We start from the raw sequence: 15,951 nt of genomic DNA on the forward strand, positions 1-15,951 counted from the left end.
GTAATAGATTCATGTTGTATGCAATTTACTTTTTACATTTAATATAAATGAATTTGATGTTAATTCTTTAAATGTCTGGTAGAATTCACCAGTAAATCTATCTGGTTCTGGTTTTTGATTACTGATTCAATCTCTTGCAATAGGTCTAAAAATTTTTCATTTTTTGAGCAGTTTTAGTAGTTTCTATGTCTTCATGTATGTGTGTATGTGTGTGTGTGTGTGTGTGTGTGTGTGTGTTGCTGTGAGTTGAACTGAGGGTATCATACATGTTAGGTAATAATTGCCATCACTGAGTGACATCCCCAGTCCTATATGTCTTTTTAAATGTAGTTCCTGACATTTGTATTCACTTTTACAAATTGTGTAAAAATTATTTAGATGATTTCTTATGTTTATGGTTTAATTGCATACCATCTCTATTTAAATATTGTTAGTTCCATTTTTGAGCCCTTATATCACCTTTAAATATTTTTTGTGAAGGTCAGTTGTGTGTTGTAAATTTTCTGAGCTGAGTATATTGTGATTCTCATTGCAAAGGAGACATATAGCATTCTGAGGCAAGTGGAGGGGATGTCCCTGTTCTCTACCTGGTGTAGGCTCATTGTCAAGGACATCTTTTTTTGTGACTCTCAGCCTCTTGGAGTCCTCTGTGAAAAGTATTCCTTCAGATCTTACTTTTAGAAACTTCTTAGAACCAGGACCCAGTGTCTGAGACAGATTCTGCTATCTTTATATTTCACCTCACCTCTTCACTGTTATGTTCCGGAAACTCTTTGCATTTGCCCAAATAAACCTCTGGGAGCTCTGTTCACCAAGTTATCATTTGCTTCCACAATATTAGTAATTGTGGAAATTAGTAATATTATCTGGGCACAAATCCAGATAACCAGACACCTGCTATATTTCTAATTAAATGTTTTATAAAATATGTTTAGATATGCTTTTAATTTCATTGAATTTTTCAGGAAAACCACAACACAAACCCTTTTAACTTACCTACTCTTTAAAAAACCTATTAGATGTTTTTCTATCAAGTTACTGACTTTTCCTTTTTTTCATTTACTTTCTAAATCAGAATCACCAATTATCCTGAATATAATCTGTCTATTCTCTCACATTGATTTTATCATTATATTCCCATGGCTTCCCTCTGACTCTCATACTTTTCCTTTATTTTATTTTTATATCCTTTAGCACATTTAAAATTTTGGAATAATTTTAGATTTATGGGAAATTTATAAATATATTATAGAAAACCCTTATATAAACTTCATCCTTCCCTAAGTTTCCTTTATATTTTTGGAATATCTTATCATTTTTCATCTACCTCCTGATTTAATTTACCTAATTAATGTATTAAGAGATATACTTTAAAATATATATTTAATAAGCTACATTCATTTACAAATACATCACAATAAATCCCACATATGTGCAATTATAAACACTAATTAAAATAATGAGGATGGTGATGATAATAATAGTTCAATAATAATGATATGATGACGATGAAAGGGAGATCAGTAGAGTAGAGAAAGTGGATCGGGGGAAGGGGAGAGCAGAGGCAAAGGGTAGTACTGGAGAATGACATTGATTAAGTTGTGTGCATGTATGAATACAGCATGCCCAATCCCACTATTCTGTATAATTGTAACACACCAATAAAAAATAAAAAAACTTAAACATTTTAATATAATTATCTTAGTTTTTTCCAAAGTTTCCTGTTTCATTCAGTCTAAGTTTTATTTTCATCTTTGTTTTTTTCCAGTCTGTTTTGTTTATTTTGCATGGAGTATGGTTTTGGCAGAATTAATATCTGCTTGCAACTTTTGAACACATAACACAGTTTGTTTAAAATCTATACCTTTAGATTTCAGGTCATTATCTCTACTCCTTTATTCTTTAGTTGTTTTTCATGGGCATAAGTTTTGGTTTTCTCTTTACTTATTCATGATCTGAGTACCTTCTGTCTAGTTTAGATATTTGTGAACTGAATGGATTTGTGGATCATCTTTAATCTTGTAATCATTCCCAAAGTCCCATATATTGGATAGTCTGACTCTCTTTATTGATGTTCTCTATTTTGTGTGACATTATTCTTACAATTTTTTTTTTGGTTCTTAGACAATGGTCTCCTTTGATTCTTTGAACATACTTAACATAGGTCACTTAAAGAATTTATCTAGTAAATCCCAACATCTTGATTTCTTTAGGAATGGTTTCTATTGATTGCTTTGTTTCCTATGTTGGGCTTTACCTCTTTATTTCTTTGCTTCTCTCTAATTTTTTTTTGTTGTTGTCAACTGGAAATTTTAAACAATATAATGTGATAACTGTGGAAATCAAATCTCCTTTCTTTGCAGGTTTGTTATTGTTGAGTCATGTTGTTTTTTTGTTCTCATTAAAAATGTAGGGAAAGAGTGATGCTGGGTGCATCACAATACTGGACCTCAGATTATACTACAGAGCCATAGTAACAAAAACCGTATGGTACTGGCACTAAAACAGACATGGAGACCAACAGAATAGAATAGACGACACAGAGACAAACCCACATAAATACAGTTATTTTACTAGACAAAGGCACCATAAACATATATTGGAGAAAAGATAGCCTTTTAAACAAATGTGCTTGGAAAACTGGAAATCCATATGGAGAAGAATGAAATTTAACCCCTATCTCTCACCTTGCACAAAAGTGGATCAACTCAAAGTGGATCGATGAACTAGTAATTAGACCAGAAACTCTGCAACATCTAGAAGAAAATATAGGCCCAACACTCCAACACGTAGGTGCTAGAACTAATTCATTAACAAGACTCCTAAAGCACAAGAAATAAAACAAAAATCAACAAATACCATGGCATCAGATAAAAAAGCTTCTACACAGCAAAGGAATCAAAAGCATAAAAAGAGAGCTTATTGAATAGGAGATCTTTCCCATCGTTTTCTCAGATGGGGCATAAATATGAAGAATAGATGAATAACTCAAAAAAAATTAATAACCCAATTAATAAATGGGCATAAGAGCTAAACAGACACTTCTCAAAAGTGTCAATCAATCAACAAATATGTGAAAAAATGCTCAACATCTCTAGTAATTAAGGAAATGCAAATCAAAACTACATTGAGATTTCATCTTACTCCAGTCAGAATGGCAAGTATCAAGAATACAAATAATATTAAGTGTTGGTGAGGATGTGGGGGAAAAGGTACATTCATACATTGCAGGTGGACTGCAAATTAGTACAGCCACTCTGTAAAACAGTATGGAGATTTCTTAAAAAAAAAAAGGAATGGAACCATCATATGACCCAGCTATTCCACTCCTTGATATATATCCAAAGAATCTAAAATCAGCATACTATAGGGATACAGTTACATCAATATTTATAGCAACATGATTCATAAAAATCAACCTAGGTGCCCTTCAACAGATGAATGAATAAAGAAAATTTGGTACATATACACAATGAGCATTACTCAGCCATAAAGAAGAATGAAATTATGGCATTTGCTATAGTAAATGGATGGAACTGGAGACTATCATGCTAAGTGAAATAAGGCAGACCTAAGTGTCAAAGGTCAAATATTTTCTCTGATATGCAGAAACTAGTCCAAAATATGGGAGGTGAGGAGGAGAAAGAAAGAAAGAAAGAAAGAAAGAAAGAGGGGGGATTTCATCAAATCAGAGGAAAGATTTGTGGACTAGATGAAGGGGATTGAGGAGGAGGGAAGGACAGTAGAAGGAGTCTGACTTAACTTTCCTATGTATGTATATGAATATACCACAGCGACTCTCACCATCATGTGTATCCGCAAGCCACTAACTGAAAAAAAAAAAAGTAAATAGCAGAAAGATCAGTAGAGTAAAGAGAACTGGGGGAGGGAGGAGGAGAGGGAAAGGGAAAGTACTGGGGACTGAATTAAAGCAAATTATATTCCATATTTTTATAATTATGTCAAAATGAATACTGATATTATGTGTTAACTAAAAGGAATCTATAAAAAGAAAAAAAAATGTAATGACTTTCTTGAACTACTTCTGTAAAGTCTGTGTTCTTTGTTGTGTGTGGCCACTGAAGCATTTTTTTGGCTAACATAGTGGTCGGCTAGTGATTGTGTAGATTTCCTTTAATGCCTTTCGGTTTTTGTCAAAAGGTGTGTGTGTGTGTGTGTGTGTTGAGACATACCTTCAACACTCAGGCAGGCAGTTTACAACTCTGCTTTAGCCTTCACTTCCAGGTTGCCAAGAGTATCAAGGTCAGCCAAAGATGAAAATTTATGACTCTTGTAGTCTTTTCTAAGTATGTGTGCAGTTCTGGGCATGCATATCAATCTGTACATGCTCATGGACTAAAGTCACTAAAATATTTATTTTACTGTTATCATTATTTTTCAAGGATACTACTGAGCTGGAGGTAACATATGGGAGTAGGGTGAGCAAAAAAAAATGTCAATAAAATGTTGACATTCATTAATTTATTTTGAATAAATGCTCTATAGGTTGCTACAGATCTTTCAACACTAAATTATGACACATGCAAATAAACAAGAAAGTATGATAAGTATAGCCCATACACAGAAAAAAGCAATGAACAGAAACTGTCCTTGAAGAAGCCTAAACATTGGACTTAACTAGACCAATACTTGCTTTCATTGCTTTTGTCTTCATATTTATTGGGAAATCAGGAGAGGCTGTTTTTCATTATTCTCAGGCCATTTTATCCTAGTTCAATGTACTGTCTTTGGCCTTTCTTATGTGGGCATATTTATTTATTTACTTTTTTTGGTGGGGCTAGGATCAAACACTGTTCATGCATGTTCTAGGCTAGGCGAGGTGTCCACCGCTGAGCTATACCCGTAGACTGCTAATTTTTATTTTGAGAATGGGATCCTAACTAGTTATTGCTTGTGTGAAATTTTATTTGTTGAGTTTGCTTTTAACCTCTACTTTGGTCTGATAGTTATTCAGTTGATTTTCTTTTTTCCTTCCAAATATAAGGTCACATAATCTATTAATAGTGACATTTTGTTCTTCTCTTTGATGTTTTTTAATACCACCTATTATTTTTTTCTTATTGCATTGGATCTCGTCTGACTAATGTCCTATTATGAATTACAATGTTTGGTGCAGAGTTCTATAGATATCTCTTGTGGGATTAGGAAATTTTTCTTCTGTTTCTAGTTTCTTTTTATTCAGTAATCAACATTGAATTTATTGATAATTTTTTCTAAGCATTTGTTGAGAATATTGTATAGCTTTTCATTCATTTTTAATATCAGAAATTATAATGAATTGTCTACATTCTTCTGGGAAAATTTCCCTTTGTCAAACTGTATTATTTCTAAATAAATGGCTTGGATTAATTTGCAAATATTTTATTTGGGACTTATGCATTTATGTTCACAGTGAGGTAAATTGTAGGTTTCTATATTGAGGTATTTTAAATCTATTTTTGACATTATTATAATATTACCCTCTAAAATGTATTGAAAATTTTCTTTGAAGTATTTTTATTATGAAATATTTCAAATGTTTCAAATTTCAGGGTTTTGGAAATTTAATGTTTTATCATATTTACTTCATATTGCTTAAATAAATAGAAAATTACAAGTAAAACACAGGCCCCCTTTATAGCTCCTCCAATAATTGTTTCCCCTCCTCAGATGTGAGCAGTATTCTATTTGGTGTTTATCACTTTTATGTTTTTATACTTTAATGATATATTTATAAACCTAAAATGTTTTAAAGAATTACAGATGGGGTTTTACATTTATTATCCCGTTAGCATAGTCATGAAGAATGAGAACTCTTGAGCCAGGTGGTCTCAGCTTGAAGTTTCCAACTATAGTAGTATTTTTGTGTGCATCTGTTTTCATTTTGTGAGTATTGTTAGTCTTTTGAGTTCCTTGACCCTTTTGTTGTTGGGAAATGATCCTCTTTCTCCTGGCTAAGACTACTGTGTCTCATGTTAATGTAACCACTCTGTTGCCATCATTACCCCTGATTGGCAATGGATTTTCTTCACTTTTTGCTTGCTGTAATTTTGACTTTCGAAAGATATTTTTGCTGGATATAAAATTTTGTGTGGACAGTCATTTTCTCTCAGTACTGGGGTTTTGAATGTGTTGCTTCTTTGTCTTCTGGCTTGCAGAGTTATGGTAAGAAATCTGGAGTTTGTTGTAATTAGTGGCCAATGATTCTTTTTTTCCTTGTACTTCAGCTTTCTTCTTTTCTCTACGTGACTAAAATATTTTTATTCCATGTTTTCATTAATAAAGTAATATGTATCTGATGCAGTGTTCTTTGTGTGCTTTTGCTTGTTAATTATTGACTTTCTTGTATCAGGGGGTTTATAGTTGTCTTAAAATTTGGAAAAGTTTTGATAATATTTTTTGTGCAAATATTTTCAGATCTCATCCAACACCTTTCTGAGACTCCAATTAAAGTATATATTAGGCTGAGAATTTGTACATTTGATTTTACTTTTATTTCTTTCATGATTGACTTTGCTTCTTTTAAAAATTATTTATTTATTTATTTTAAAAAATATATTTTTTAAATTTGTTCTACTTAGTTGTACATGACAGAAGAATGCATTTCAATTCATCATACACAATAGAGCGCAACATTTCAATTCTCTGGTTGTACATGGTGTAGCGACGTACCATTCATGCAATCATACGTGTACCTAGGGTAATGATATCCATCTCATTTCACAATCTTTCCTACCCTCATAACCTTTCCCCACCCTCTCCTTTGCCCAATCCAAAGATCCTTCATTTTTCCCATGCCCTGTCCCTTCCCATCATATATTAGCATCCACTAATCAGAGAAAACATTGGGCCTTTAATTTTTTGGGATTGTCTTAATTCACTTGGTATAATATACTCCAACTCCATTTATTTACCTGCAAATGCTACAATTTTATTCTCTTTTAATCTGAGTAATATTCTAGTGTGTATGTGTGTGTGTGTGTGTGAGTGTGTGTATGTGTATATACATCTCTCTCTCTCTCTCTCTCTCTCTCTCTCTCTATCTATCTATCTATCTCACAGTTTCTTTATCCATTCATCTATTGATGGGCATCTAGGTTGGTTCCACAGTTTAGCTATTGTGAATTCAGCTGCTATCCATATTTGTGTGGCTATGTCACTATAGTATGCTGATTTTAAGTCCTTTGGGTATAAACTGAGAAATGGGATAGCTGAGTCAAATGGTGGTTCTGTTCCAAGTTTTCTGAGGAATCTCCACATGTGTGTTTTCCAAAGTGGTTGCACTGATTTGCAGTCCCACCAGCAATATATGAGTGTACCTTTTCCCCCACATCCTCTCTAACACTTATTATTGCATGTATTCTTGATAACTGCCATTTTGACTGGGGTGAGATGAAATCTTAGAGTAGTTTTGATTTGCATTTATGTAATTATTAAAGATGTTGTACACTTTTTCACAAATTTGTTGATTGCATGTATATCTTCTTCTGAGAAGTGTATGTTCAGTTCCTTAGCCTATTTATTGGTTGGGTTGTTTGTGTTTTTGGTATTAAGTTTTTTTTGAGTTCTTTATATATACTGGAGATTTGTGCTTGCTCTATCTGATGTGCATGTGGTAAAAATTTGCTCCCATACTGCAGGCTCTGTCTTCACCTCATTGATTTTTTTTCTTTTTCTTTCCTTTTTTCTTTTTCTGAGAAGAAGCTTTTTAGTTTGAATCCATCAGAAAACTTCTAGAACCAATAAATGAATTCAGCAAAGTAGCAGGATATAAAATAAAATTCCCATAAATCAAATGAATTTTTATACATGTGATGAATACACAGAAAGAGAAATTAGGAAAACCACCCCATTCAAAATAGCCTCAAAAAATATAAAATACATGGGAATCAGTCTAACAAAAGAGGTGAAAGACCTCTACAATGAATACTTCAGAACACTAAAGAAGGAAATTGAAGAAGACCTTAGAAGATGGAAAGATCATCCTTGTTCTTGGATAGGCAGAGTTAATATTGTCAAAATGGCCATACTACCAAAACTGTTATACAGATTTAATGCAATTCCTATTAAAATCCCAATGATATTCTTCATAAAACAAGAAAAAGCAATCAGGAAATTCATTTGGAAAAATAAGAGACCCAGAATAGCCAAAGCAATCATTAGCAAGAAAAGTGAAGCAGGAGGCATCACAATACCAGACCTTAAACTATACTACAGAGCTATAGTAACAAAAACAGGATGGCATTGGCACCAAAATCCGCATATAAACTAATGGTAAAGAATAGAAGACACAGAGAAAACCCGTATAAATACAGTTATCTCATACTGGACAATGGCACCAAAAGCACACATTGGAGAAAGGATAGCCTCTTCAACAAATGGGGAAAACTAGAAATCCCTAAGTAGCAAAATGAAATTGAATCTCTATCACTCATCATGCACAAAACTCAGCTCCAAATGGATCAAGGACCTAGGGATTAGACTAGAGACCCTGTACCTAACAGAAGAAAAAGTAGGCCCAAATCTCATCATGGTGGATTAGGCTCCGACTTACTTAACAAGCCTCCTAAAACACAAGAAATAAAATAAAGAATCAATAAATGGGATCTTGCTCATTTCTGTAAAGCCTTCAAGTTCACTGTTGTTTTCTTCTGCAAGCATCTTCTCTGCTGACCATTCCTAAAAGAGTTATTCTTATATTTTGTCTAGTTTTATAGTTACATATAGCAAAGGGGTAAAGTAGAAGCCAATGGCCCAAGTTGAATCCTTAAAAGTAATAAAGAAAAAGAAGAAAAGCAACAGTTTTAAAGCATAATGGATATTCCAGTTTTTCTATTGATATTACTAAAAAGTTGATGGATAAAAGGGGGTCTTAGGAAGTCATAGTTGAATGCCCATTTTAAGGATGATAAATTTGAGGTGATGAGAAGAAAAATAACTTGCCCATTGATGCCTCCTCTGTGGATGGATATATGATTCGCAGAGAATCAGCATTTCTTTATTCCTTGTTCATTATAATCTTTATAATGTGCTATATTCTTAGCACTTCAACTGATTAGAATATATCATTGCAATTGGCATTAATAGTGGTAAAAATAACACTAACAGTTATATCCAGTGAAGTTTAAAATATATTCCTTTTTGCTTTTGGTTAGATTAAATTTTAGGTTTGATTTTTAATTTTCTTATTCAGTGTTTTACAGTATTTGACTTAATGGGAGCATTTTTATAATAGGTGATACATTTTCTAATTATCTTATTAAATCTAATAATTTGTCTATCGAGATCAACAAACCAAAAGGCAATAAATTGAAAGAATAGACAAAAAATATTTTTTTCTGTATTTTTTGTTTACTGCTTGTTATTGAGTAGTTTGAACTTTCCTCACGCATTTCTCACTTATTGTATAACTCAGCTGATATTTTTGTATATGGAATAATGAATTTCAGTGGTTTTTAAAATTGGCATTGCTTTGTTTCCTCTTCTCCCTTCAAGGATATTTCTTTAATGGGAAAACTGGGCCCCAAAACCACTGAGCTGGAAGCAGAAGCACCTCGGGCGGAAGAAGAAACACCTCGGACGGAGGCAGAATCATCTCAGATGGAGGCAGAACAAGAGTTACAGATCAGTGTTGAGGAACCTCAAGTGGTAAAGTGTTTAAGAAAAATCCTCCTTGCCCATACTAAAGTAGTAGCCTATCTCTTGTTTTTTTAATGCATATTTTTATGTGTTCTTATTAGTTAACATGATAGTAGAATATATTTTGACATGTTATACATATATGGAGCACAACTTTTCATTCTTCTGGTTGATGTGGGGTTACATTGGTCGTGTAATCATATGTACCCATAGGATAGTAATGCCTGCTCCATTCTACTGTCTTTCCTATTCCCATTTCCCCTCCCTTCCCTTCATTCCCCTTTATCTATTCCAAAGTACTTCTATTCTTCTCCACCTGTCCCTTATTGTGAATTAGCATCTGCATATCAGGGAAAACATTTGGACTATTTTTTTTGGGGGGGGGATTGGCTTATTTCCCTTAGCCAGATAGTTTCCAATTCCATCCAATTATCAGCAAATGCCATAATTTCATTCTTCTTTATGGCTGAGTAATATTCTATTGTGCACATATACCATATTTTCTTTATCCATTCATTTGTTGAAGGGCACCTAGGTTGGTTCCATAGTTTAGCTATTGTGAATTGAGCTGCTATACACATTGATGTGGCTGCGTCACTGTAGTATGATTATTTTAAGTCCTTTGGGTATAAACTGAGGAGTGGGATTTGTTGCTTAATGTTTTTATAGAGAGTTTGAAAAGATTTCCTTCAAAATATTCTAGAGGTGCATTTAAGTATGAGCATATCTAATACAACACTCTGTGAGGAGTGCTGTCCTTGGCTCACTGTGGCTGACTATCATAGACCTTTTGTGCTAAGGCCCAATATTCTTTTAAGAAGGAAAAAGTTTTTAACAGCTTTTCTGGTTTAAAGCCATTCAGATATAGAATGTAGTTGGAGAATTAATAAAAAGTTTTTGACTTCTAAGAAAGCATTACTTTAATCTGTAGTTGGCTAGAAGAATTGTTAAAAGCATTGACAAGGGGAGAATGTTGTTCTGAATCTGGACTATGGGTGACAAGTTTGTTTCAGAAATACAACTTGCTTTTTGGCCATCATTGACAAAATAATTGTGGGATTCCAAGCAATCTGGAACATATTTCCTGTGAATGAGAAGTGTCTCCTTGTATACAAAAATTCAGAATTAAATAAAAAAGATGGCATGATGATCAGTTCCTTTACATAGGTCTCATAAAATTATATCACTAAATGGCAAGCTCCTTTAGTTTTTGAAACTGTGACCCCAGATACATAAAAATTGAGATCACACTTCATTTTATGATAACATATTGTGTTCAGGAAGCATGTGAATCTTTTTGCTAAAGCCATGGGTTCTATAATATAGAGTCACCACAAATGGTAGAACTACTAGCGTTTGAGATGCTTCTGGTTGAAACCATGTCTTTTCCCCCTTTACATACTATTCCCTGCCTTCAGACTTACCATGTGGCAAAATTAGTAGCTACTCAGCAATTGTAGTCTCTGAACACATAAGACTTTAGATGATATTCCAGTTCTATATCATAATATGTTAACATAAAAGAATAGTTTTTAGGAAAACATAAATAATAGGTTTGAGTGAAAAGAGTAGTATTGTCTTACATTTTCTGCAAATCTAATGTCTGATTGTAACAGAGCTAGATTTTCATATCTGCTCCTGAATTTAATCTTTTGCAATGTGTTATTTTGACTGAAATATATTTAAAAAATCTGGCCTCATGCAGATTGGAAAGGGAATCATATTTTAATGGCCTTCTAATATTATTGTGGATATTCTCCTTTGTTAATGTACTAAAACTCCATAAGTGCTGGTTTCTTAAAGATTAGTTGCAATGTGGAATCGGAAACCAGATATATGAACTTGTTGCATATCCTTACATTAAATCCATTGCTCCATCTTGCTTTTTGAGCTAATCTTTTACTCTGGATGATATTTGTGACCTCATGCATTAATCATTTAATAAGTATTGGTCCACTGTTTTATCCAATGCTGCTTTACCATTATCTGTGAAAATTTTAACACAGTGAAAAAGGTAAACGACATCTTAACATTTGAATGTCCTTTTGACATTGTAGTCCCCTTGAAAATATCTCAAAGACTGTAAGGAATCTGTGGGCCACATTTTGAGAATGACTAGTCTATTGGGTGAAAGGGAAATAGGTTGAGAAAGTATACTTTGGAATCAGGTTGTCTAGGTTTAAACAAAGCTTTGATACTTAACCCAAAGTATGGCCTTGGGCAAGTTATAAAACTTTTGAAGGCCCATTTTCTCATCTATAAATGGAGTTACCAACAGGTCTTATTTCATGGAGATGCACCGAATATTAAAATTAGATGCACTAGTACTCACATCTGTTGGCGGCAGGGTTACAGGCACGTGCCACCGAGCTCAACTTATATTTTTAAAGAACACAAAGCATAGGAGTAACATTTTATGAGAAATTTTCAACTGGGTGATGATGATTGCTAAGTCAATTGTAATACTGTGCAATACATGCTCATACAGAGGAGTTACAGGGTCAGGAAAGGCTTTGTAGAGGATTGAAGCAGGTGGAGTCCTGAAGAGAGGGAACTGCAGTTGGAATCGCCCTCCTTTCAAGATGTTCTTCTTCCATTTTCTAATTTAGTGAGTGTTACTTTCATTTGTTTCTTCTCCCAAACCATAATCCTGGGAGAGTGTGTGGAGGAAGCCAAGAGGAGAGAAATTCAAAAGAAAGGGAATGGTTAACAATGCCCAAAACTATGGTCAATAAAATGAGTGAGTTTATTATGGGTAGTAAATACAGCAGCAGGCCCCTAACATTTGTGACCTCACCGTATCACCGTATCTACTTTGCCTTTGCATGAAAAGAGTCTTGTTAATCTTTTTTTTTTTTTTTTTTTTTTTTTACCAATGGGGAAAATAAGGCTGAAAAGGTTTTTTTAAGTCCACCAAGATCAAACATCTTTTCATTGATCCAGGACTTGAATTCAGTCCCATGTGGGTAAAAAGTTCTTAGTCTTTTCATTGCCTGTAACTTTATAAAAACATGAGCTCAGGATTAAAGCTAGTTTTACAAAACTGAAACTTCTTGGTCCAGGTATCTCTTCTTGTACAGCAAAGAAATTTATGTACTATTTGGTATTGTGTGGAATCTGTTATCCTTTATTTTCTTATTAGCAAATGTATATATCCAAGGAACAAAAAAGATACAGTTGATCTTAAAGTCATTTCTATGTAATTAGGGCTTTTATGTAAGTCAGACTAGTCTTATCATTTGTTAAATTGAGGTAATGAATTTTAACTGCCATTGTGCTTCATAATCCCAAATAATTTTGGTTCAAAGTTAATTATTACCCAAATGTGGCCATATAGATAATTTCCTTTGGATTTGATGAGAAACATCAGGTAGTGGGACTTTTTTTTTTTTTTTTTTTTGGTACCAGGAATTGAACTCGTGGCACTCAACCACCAAACCACATCCCCAGCCCTTTTTTTTTGTGTTTTCTTTAGAGACAAGGTCTCATTGAGTTGCTTAGCAACTCAACTTTTGCTGAGGCTGTTTTTGAACTTACAATCCTCCTGCCTCAGCCTCCTGAGCTGCAGGAATTTTAGGCACACGCCACAGCACTCAACTTATATTTTTAAAGAACACAAAGCATAGGAGTAACATTTTATGAGAAATTTTTAACTGGGTGTGGGAGAGATCTATGGTATCTGATAGCCTTCCTGAGGCATCGGGCTCAGGTCTTTTGCTGGAACTTAAGCCAGCTCTGAAAGAGCAGCTGCCTAAGCAGGAAGCCTGCTTCTGAGACTCTTAGAACCTCAGGTTTGGACAGTGGACTCCAGGCTGACCTAAGAGGCAAGCGGGATAATGAATAGAACTGTCTGCAGTGCCTTTTGTGGAAGGTACACTGGTTTGACACTGTGTGAGTGCTAGGTGGTGCCAGGGTAAGATCTGAGTCTTGTTATTTCCTGAGTTTGTGCCTAATAATTGGAGAGTTGGTATATTTTCTGAGATAAGAGCCAGGGAAAACAATCTGCCAGCTTCACATTTTTCTCAAGTCAGTTTGTAGAGGAAACTGACCACCTCTGCTACATTTCAAACATGCATTTTCATATTCATTTGGTTGTCAGACAGAAAATGTTGCAAAACTGAAGACTTTAGAAGGACTGGTAAAAAAGAGCATTCTTGTAATTTTACCCTTTTTTTCCCCCCAGTCAATGTTTGAGGAGCCCTTGCAAGATGTGTCAAGTATTTTCCAGATTGAACAGGAAGCTATACCGGAATGGGAAGGCTCAGAAACAGGAAGCATGTTATTTGGAGCACAGGATATGTCACGAATACAGACAGCAGAGCCATCAAGTAAACCTTTGCAAGGTAGACAGCCTCCAGGAAAATCAAAAGTCCACAAGCAGGTATCTTCAAAGGGGGAAAACTGTTGTAAACAGAGTTAGAGGAGTTGAGGATGTGCGAGTGTGAAGCAATGGGCCCAGGGTTCACCCTGCAAAAGGGCCTCAATAGTTTTATTCCTTTAAGAAAAGACAGCGTATTTTTTTTGAGGGCTTTATTTATTTGTTTTTCTTTCTGGCATTGGGGATTAAACCGAGGGCCTCACATATGCTAGGCAAGTGCTCTGCAACTGAGCTATATCACCAGTTCTCTTGAGAGCTTTTAGTTTTAACCCTAATTGCAATTTTGGGAAGAGAAGACAGATTTTCATGGAAAGAAGGAGTCTTGGCTCTTCCAGAAATTGACCAATAGTCTTCAAGGTACCATCTATGTCAAGGAAGTAAACAGTGGTCACTACAATAATCAAGACTGGGTAAGCAGCTTTTAAACTTTACTCCATTTAAGTTTATGCTAATTCCTGAGTCTTTTCCCACTGTAAAAATGTTTCCCAGATTTGTTTTACTTATGCATCATTTTCATAATTTTTTTTTATCATATTTGCGTATCACCCTACAATTATTTACTTAATATTCTTTTACTTAAATACATTTATTTTAAAATAGATATGCTGTTTTTAATAATAATGTTATTAGGATGAAAAAGAAACAGTTCCTTTTTTTAGAATACCAGTATATCATCTTGTCACTGACTGATTCAGAGGGACGCCTCTTTTTAGGTGACAGCCTTCTTGGTCACCCTCTCCTTCTAACTCCCCATAATTATGTTCCTGACTGTGCTTCACCCAAATCAACTGGTCATAACCTTCTTCAACTTTTGCCCAGGACTCTCAAGTTTGAAACCTGGGATTTATCTGTGAACTTCCCTTTCACATATAATCAGTCTCTGAGGCCTAGATTATTCCTAAACATTATTGATTATATGTTTTTTTTTTTCTTATCTTTCCTGGTTGCCTCCATTGTAGTCAGTTCTGGTGAAATTATGTCTGGATTAGTGCACTTGTCTCCTAGTTTTTCTTCATCTCTCAAGCTCTCCTTTCTTAGGTTCATCCTGTATGACACTAGCTGGTTGATCTGGGAATAATAGATAACAAGGAAGATTTAATAAAGTTGAACAGAGAAAACTTCCCACTGCTTTCAATGAGGAAGGACTTATCCTGTGTTGGTGATGGACTCCACTAGCAGTCATGCCGCCTTTCCAGAGCAGGCACTTGGGGTATGAAGTGAAGCCCGGCAAGACCAAGTGAACCTGCCCATAGTTCACTGTACAGGTGAATCCTGTGCTTAGGCTGACATCCTCCAGGTATCTGGAAACGGCGGCATCTTGATGAAGAAGCATTAGGCTGGGGGCCACAGCAGTAGTGTTTTTTTATCTATTCTACCTGAACACTGGGACTTTGGAAATAAATGTGAGCATAAGCGGTAAGTGGTTAGCTACCAGTGTGTCAAAAAATGAGATGAATTTTCTGGACCATGACTTAACCACCATGGCCCATCAGGAATTGAATTCCCTCTTTAGAAATGTCCTGTAATATTAACTCTTCTGGCTTATTGTGACTATTATTAAACATTATTAAGAAATCATGTAAAAATATTTGTTTTTGATTAAAAGAGGCTGTTCTTTCCGAAGGTCACTAGAATTTATTGACTTTGCTAAATTTTTTACACAGTTTTTCTTATTTTTTCCTAATAATATCCTTACTTATTGTTACCTTTCTATTATTATTGCAAAAATACATCATGGGAAGATACATAACTTGCCCAAATACAAGTTAAGTTGTAGATGCAGGACTCAAGATGAGGTTGCCTGATTCTGGAATCTTAATTCTTTAACGCTTGGCCACATTGCCTTTTCATAACAACAAGCAATGATATCTGCTTTAGGTACAGAATCACAGACTTACAGCTACAGAAATGACAAGGGATGTAATACGCGTCAC

At 34.5% G+C, this 15,951-nt stretch overlaps 1 protein-coding gene across 1 annotated transcript in view; it reads left to right on the forward strand.

Annotated features, from left to right (window-relative positions):
* Ttc6 (tetratricopeptide repeat domain 6) overlaps nucleotides 1–15,951 on the forward strand; it is a 204,786-nt gene that overhangs the window by 43,901 nt on the left and 144,934 nt on the right. Inside the window, exons 2-3 of the mRNA XM_071607402.1 lie at nucleotides 9,496–9,648; nucleotides 13,823–14,020. Of these exons, the coding sequence (XP_071463503.1) occupies nucleotides 9,496–9,648; nucleotides 13,823–14,020 (351 nt within the window). The remainder of the gene's footprint in view (nucleotides 1–9,495; nucleotides 9,649–13,822; nucleotides 14,021–15,951) is intronic.

The sequence above is a fragment of the Marmota flaviventris genome, chromosome 2 (assembly GCF_047511675.1).
Source record: "Marmota flaviventris isolate mMarFla1 chromosome 2, mMarFla1.hap1, whole genome shotgun sequence".
Taxonomy (NCBI): domain Eukaryota; kingdom Metazoa; phylum Chordata; class Mammalia; order Rodentia; family Sciuridae; genus Marmota; species Marmota flaviventris.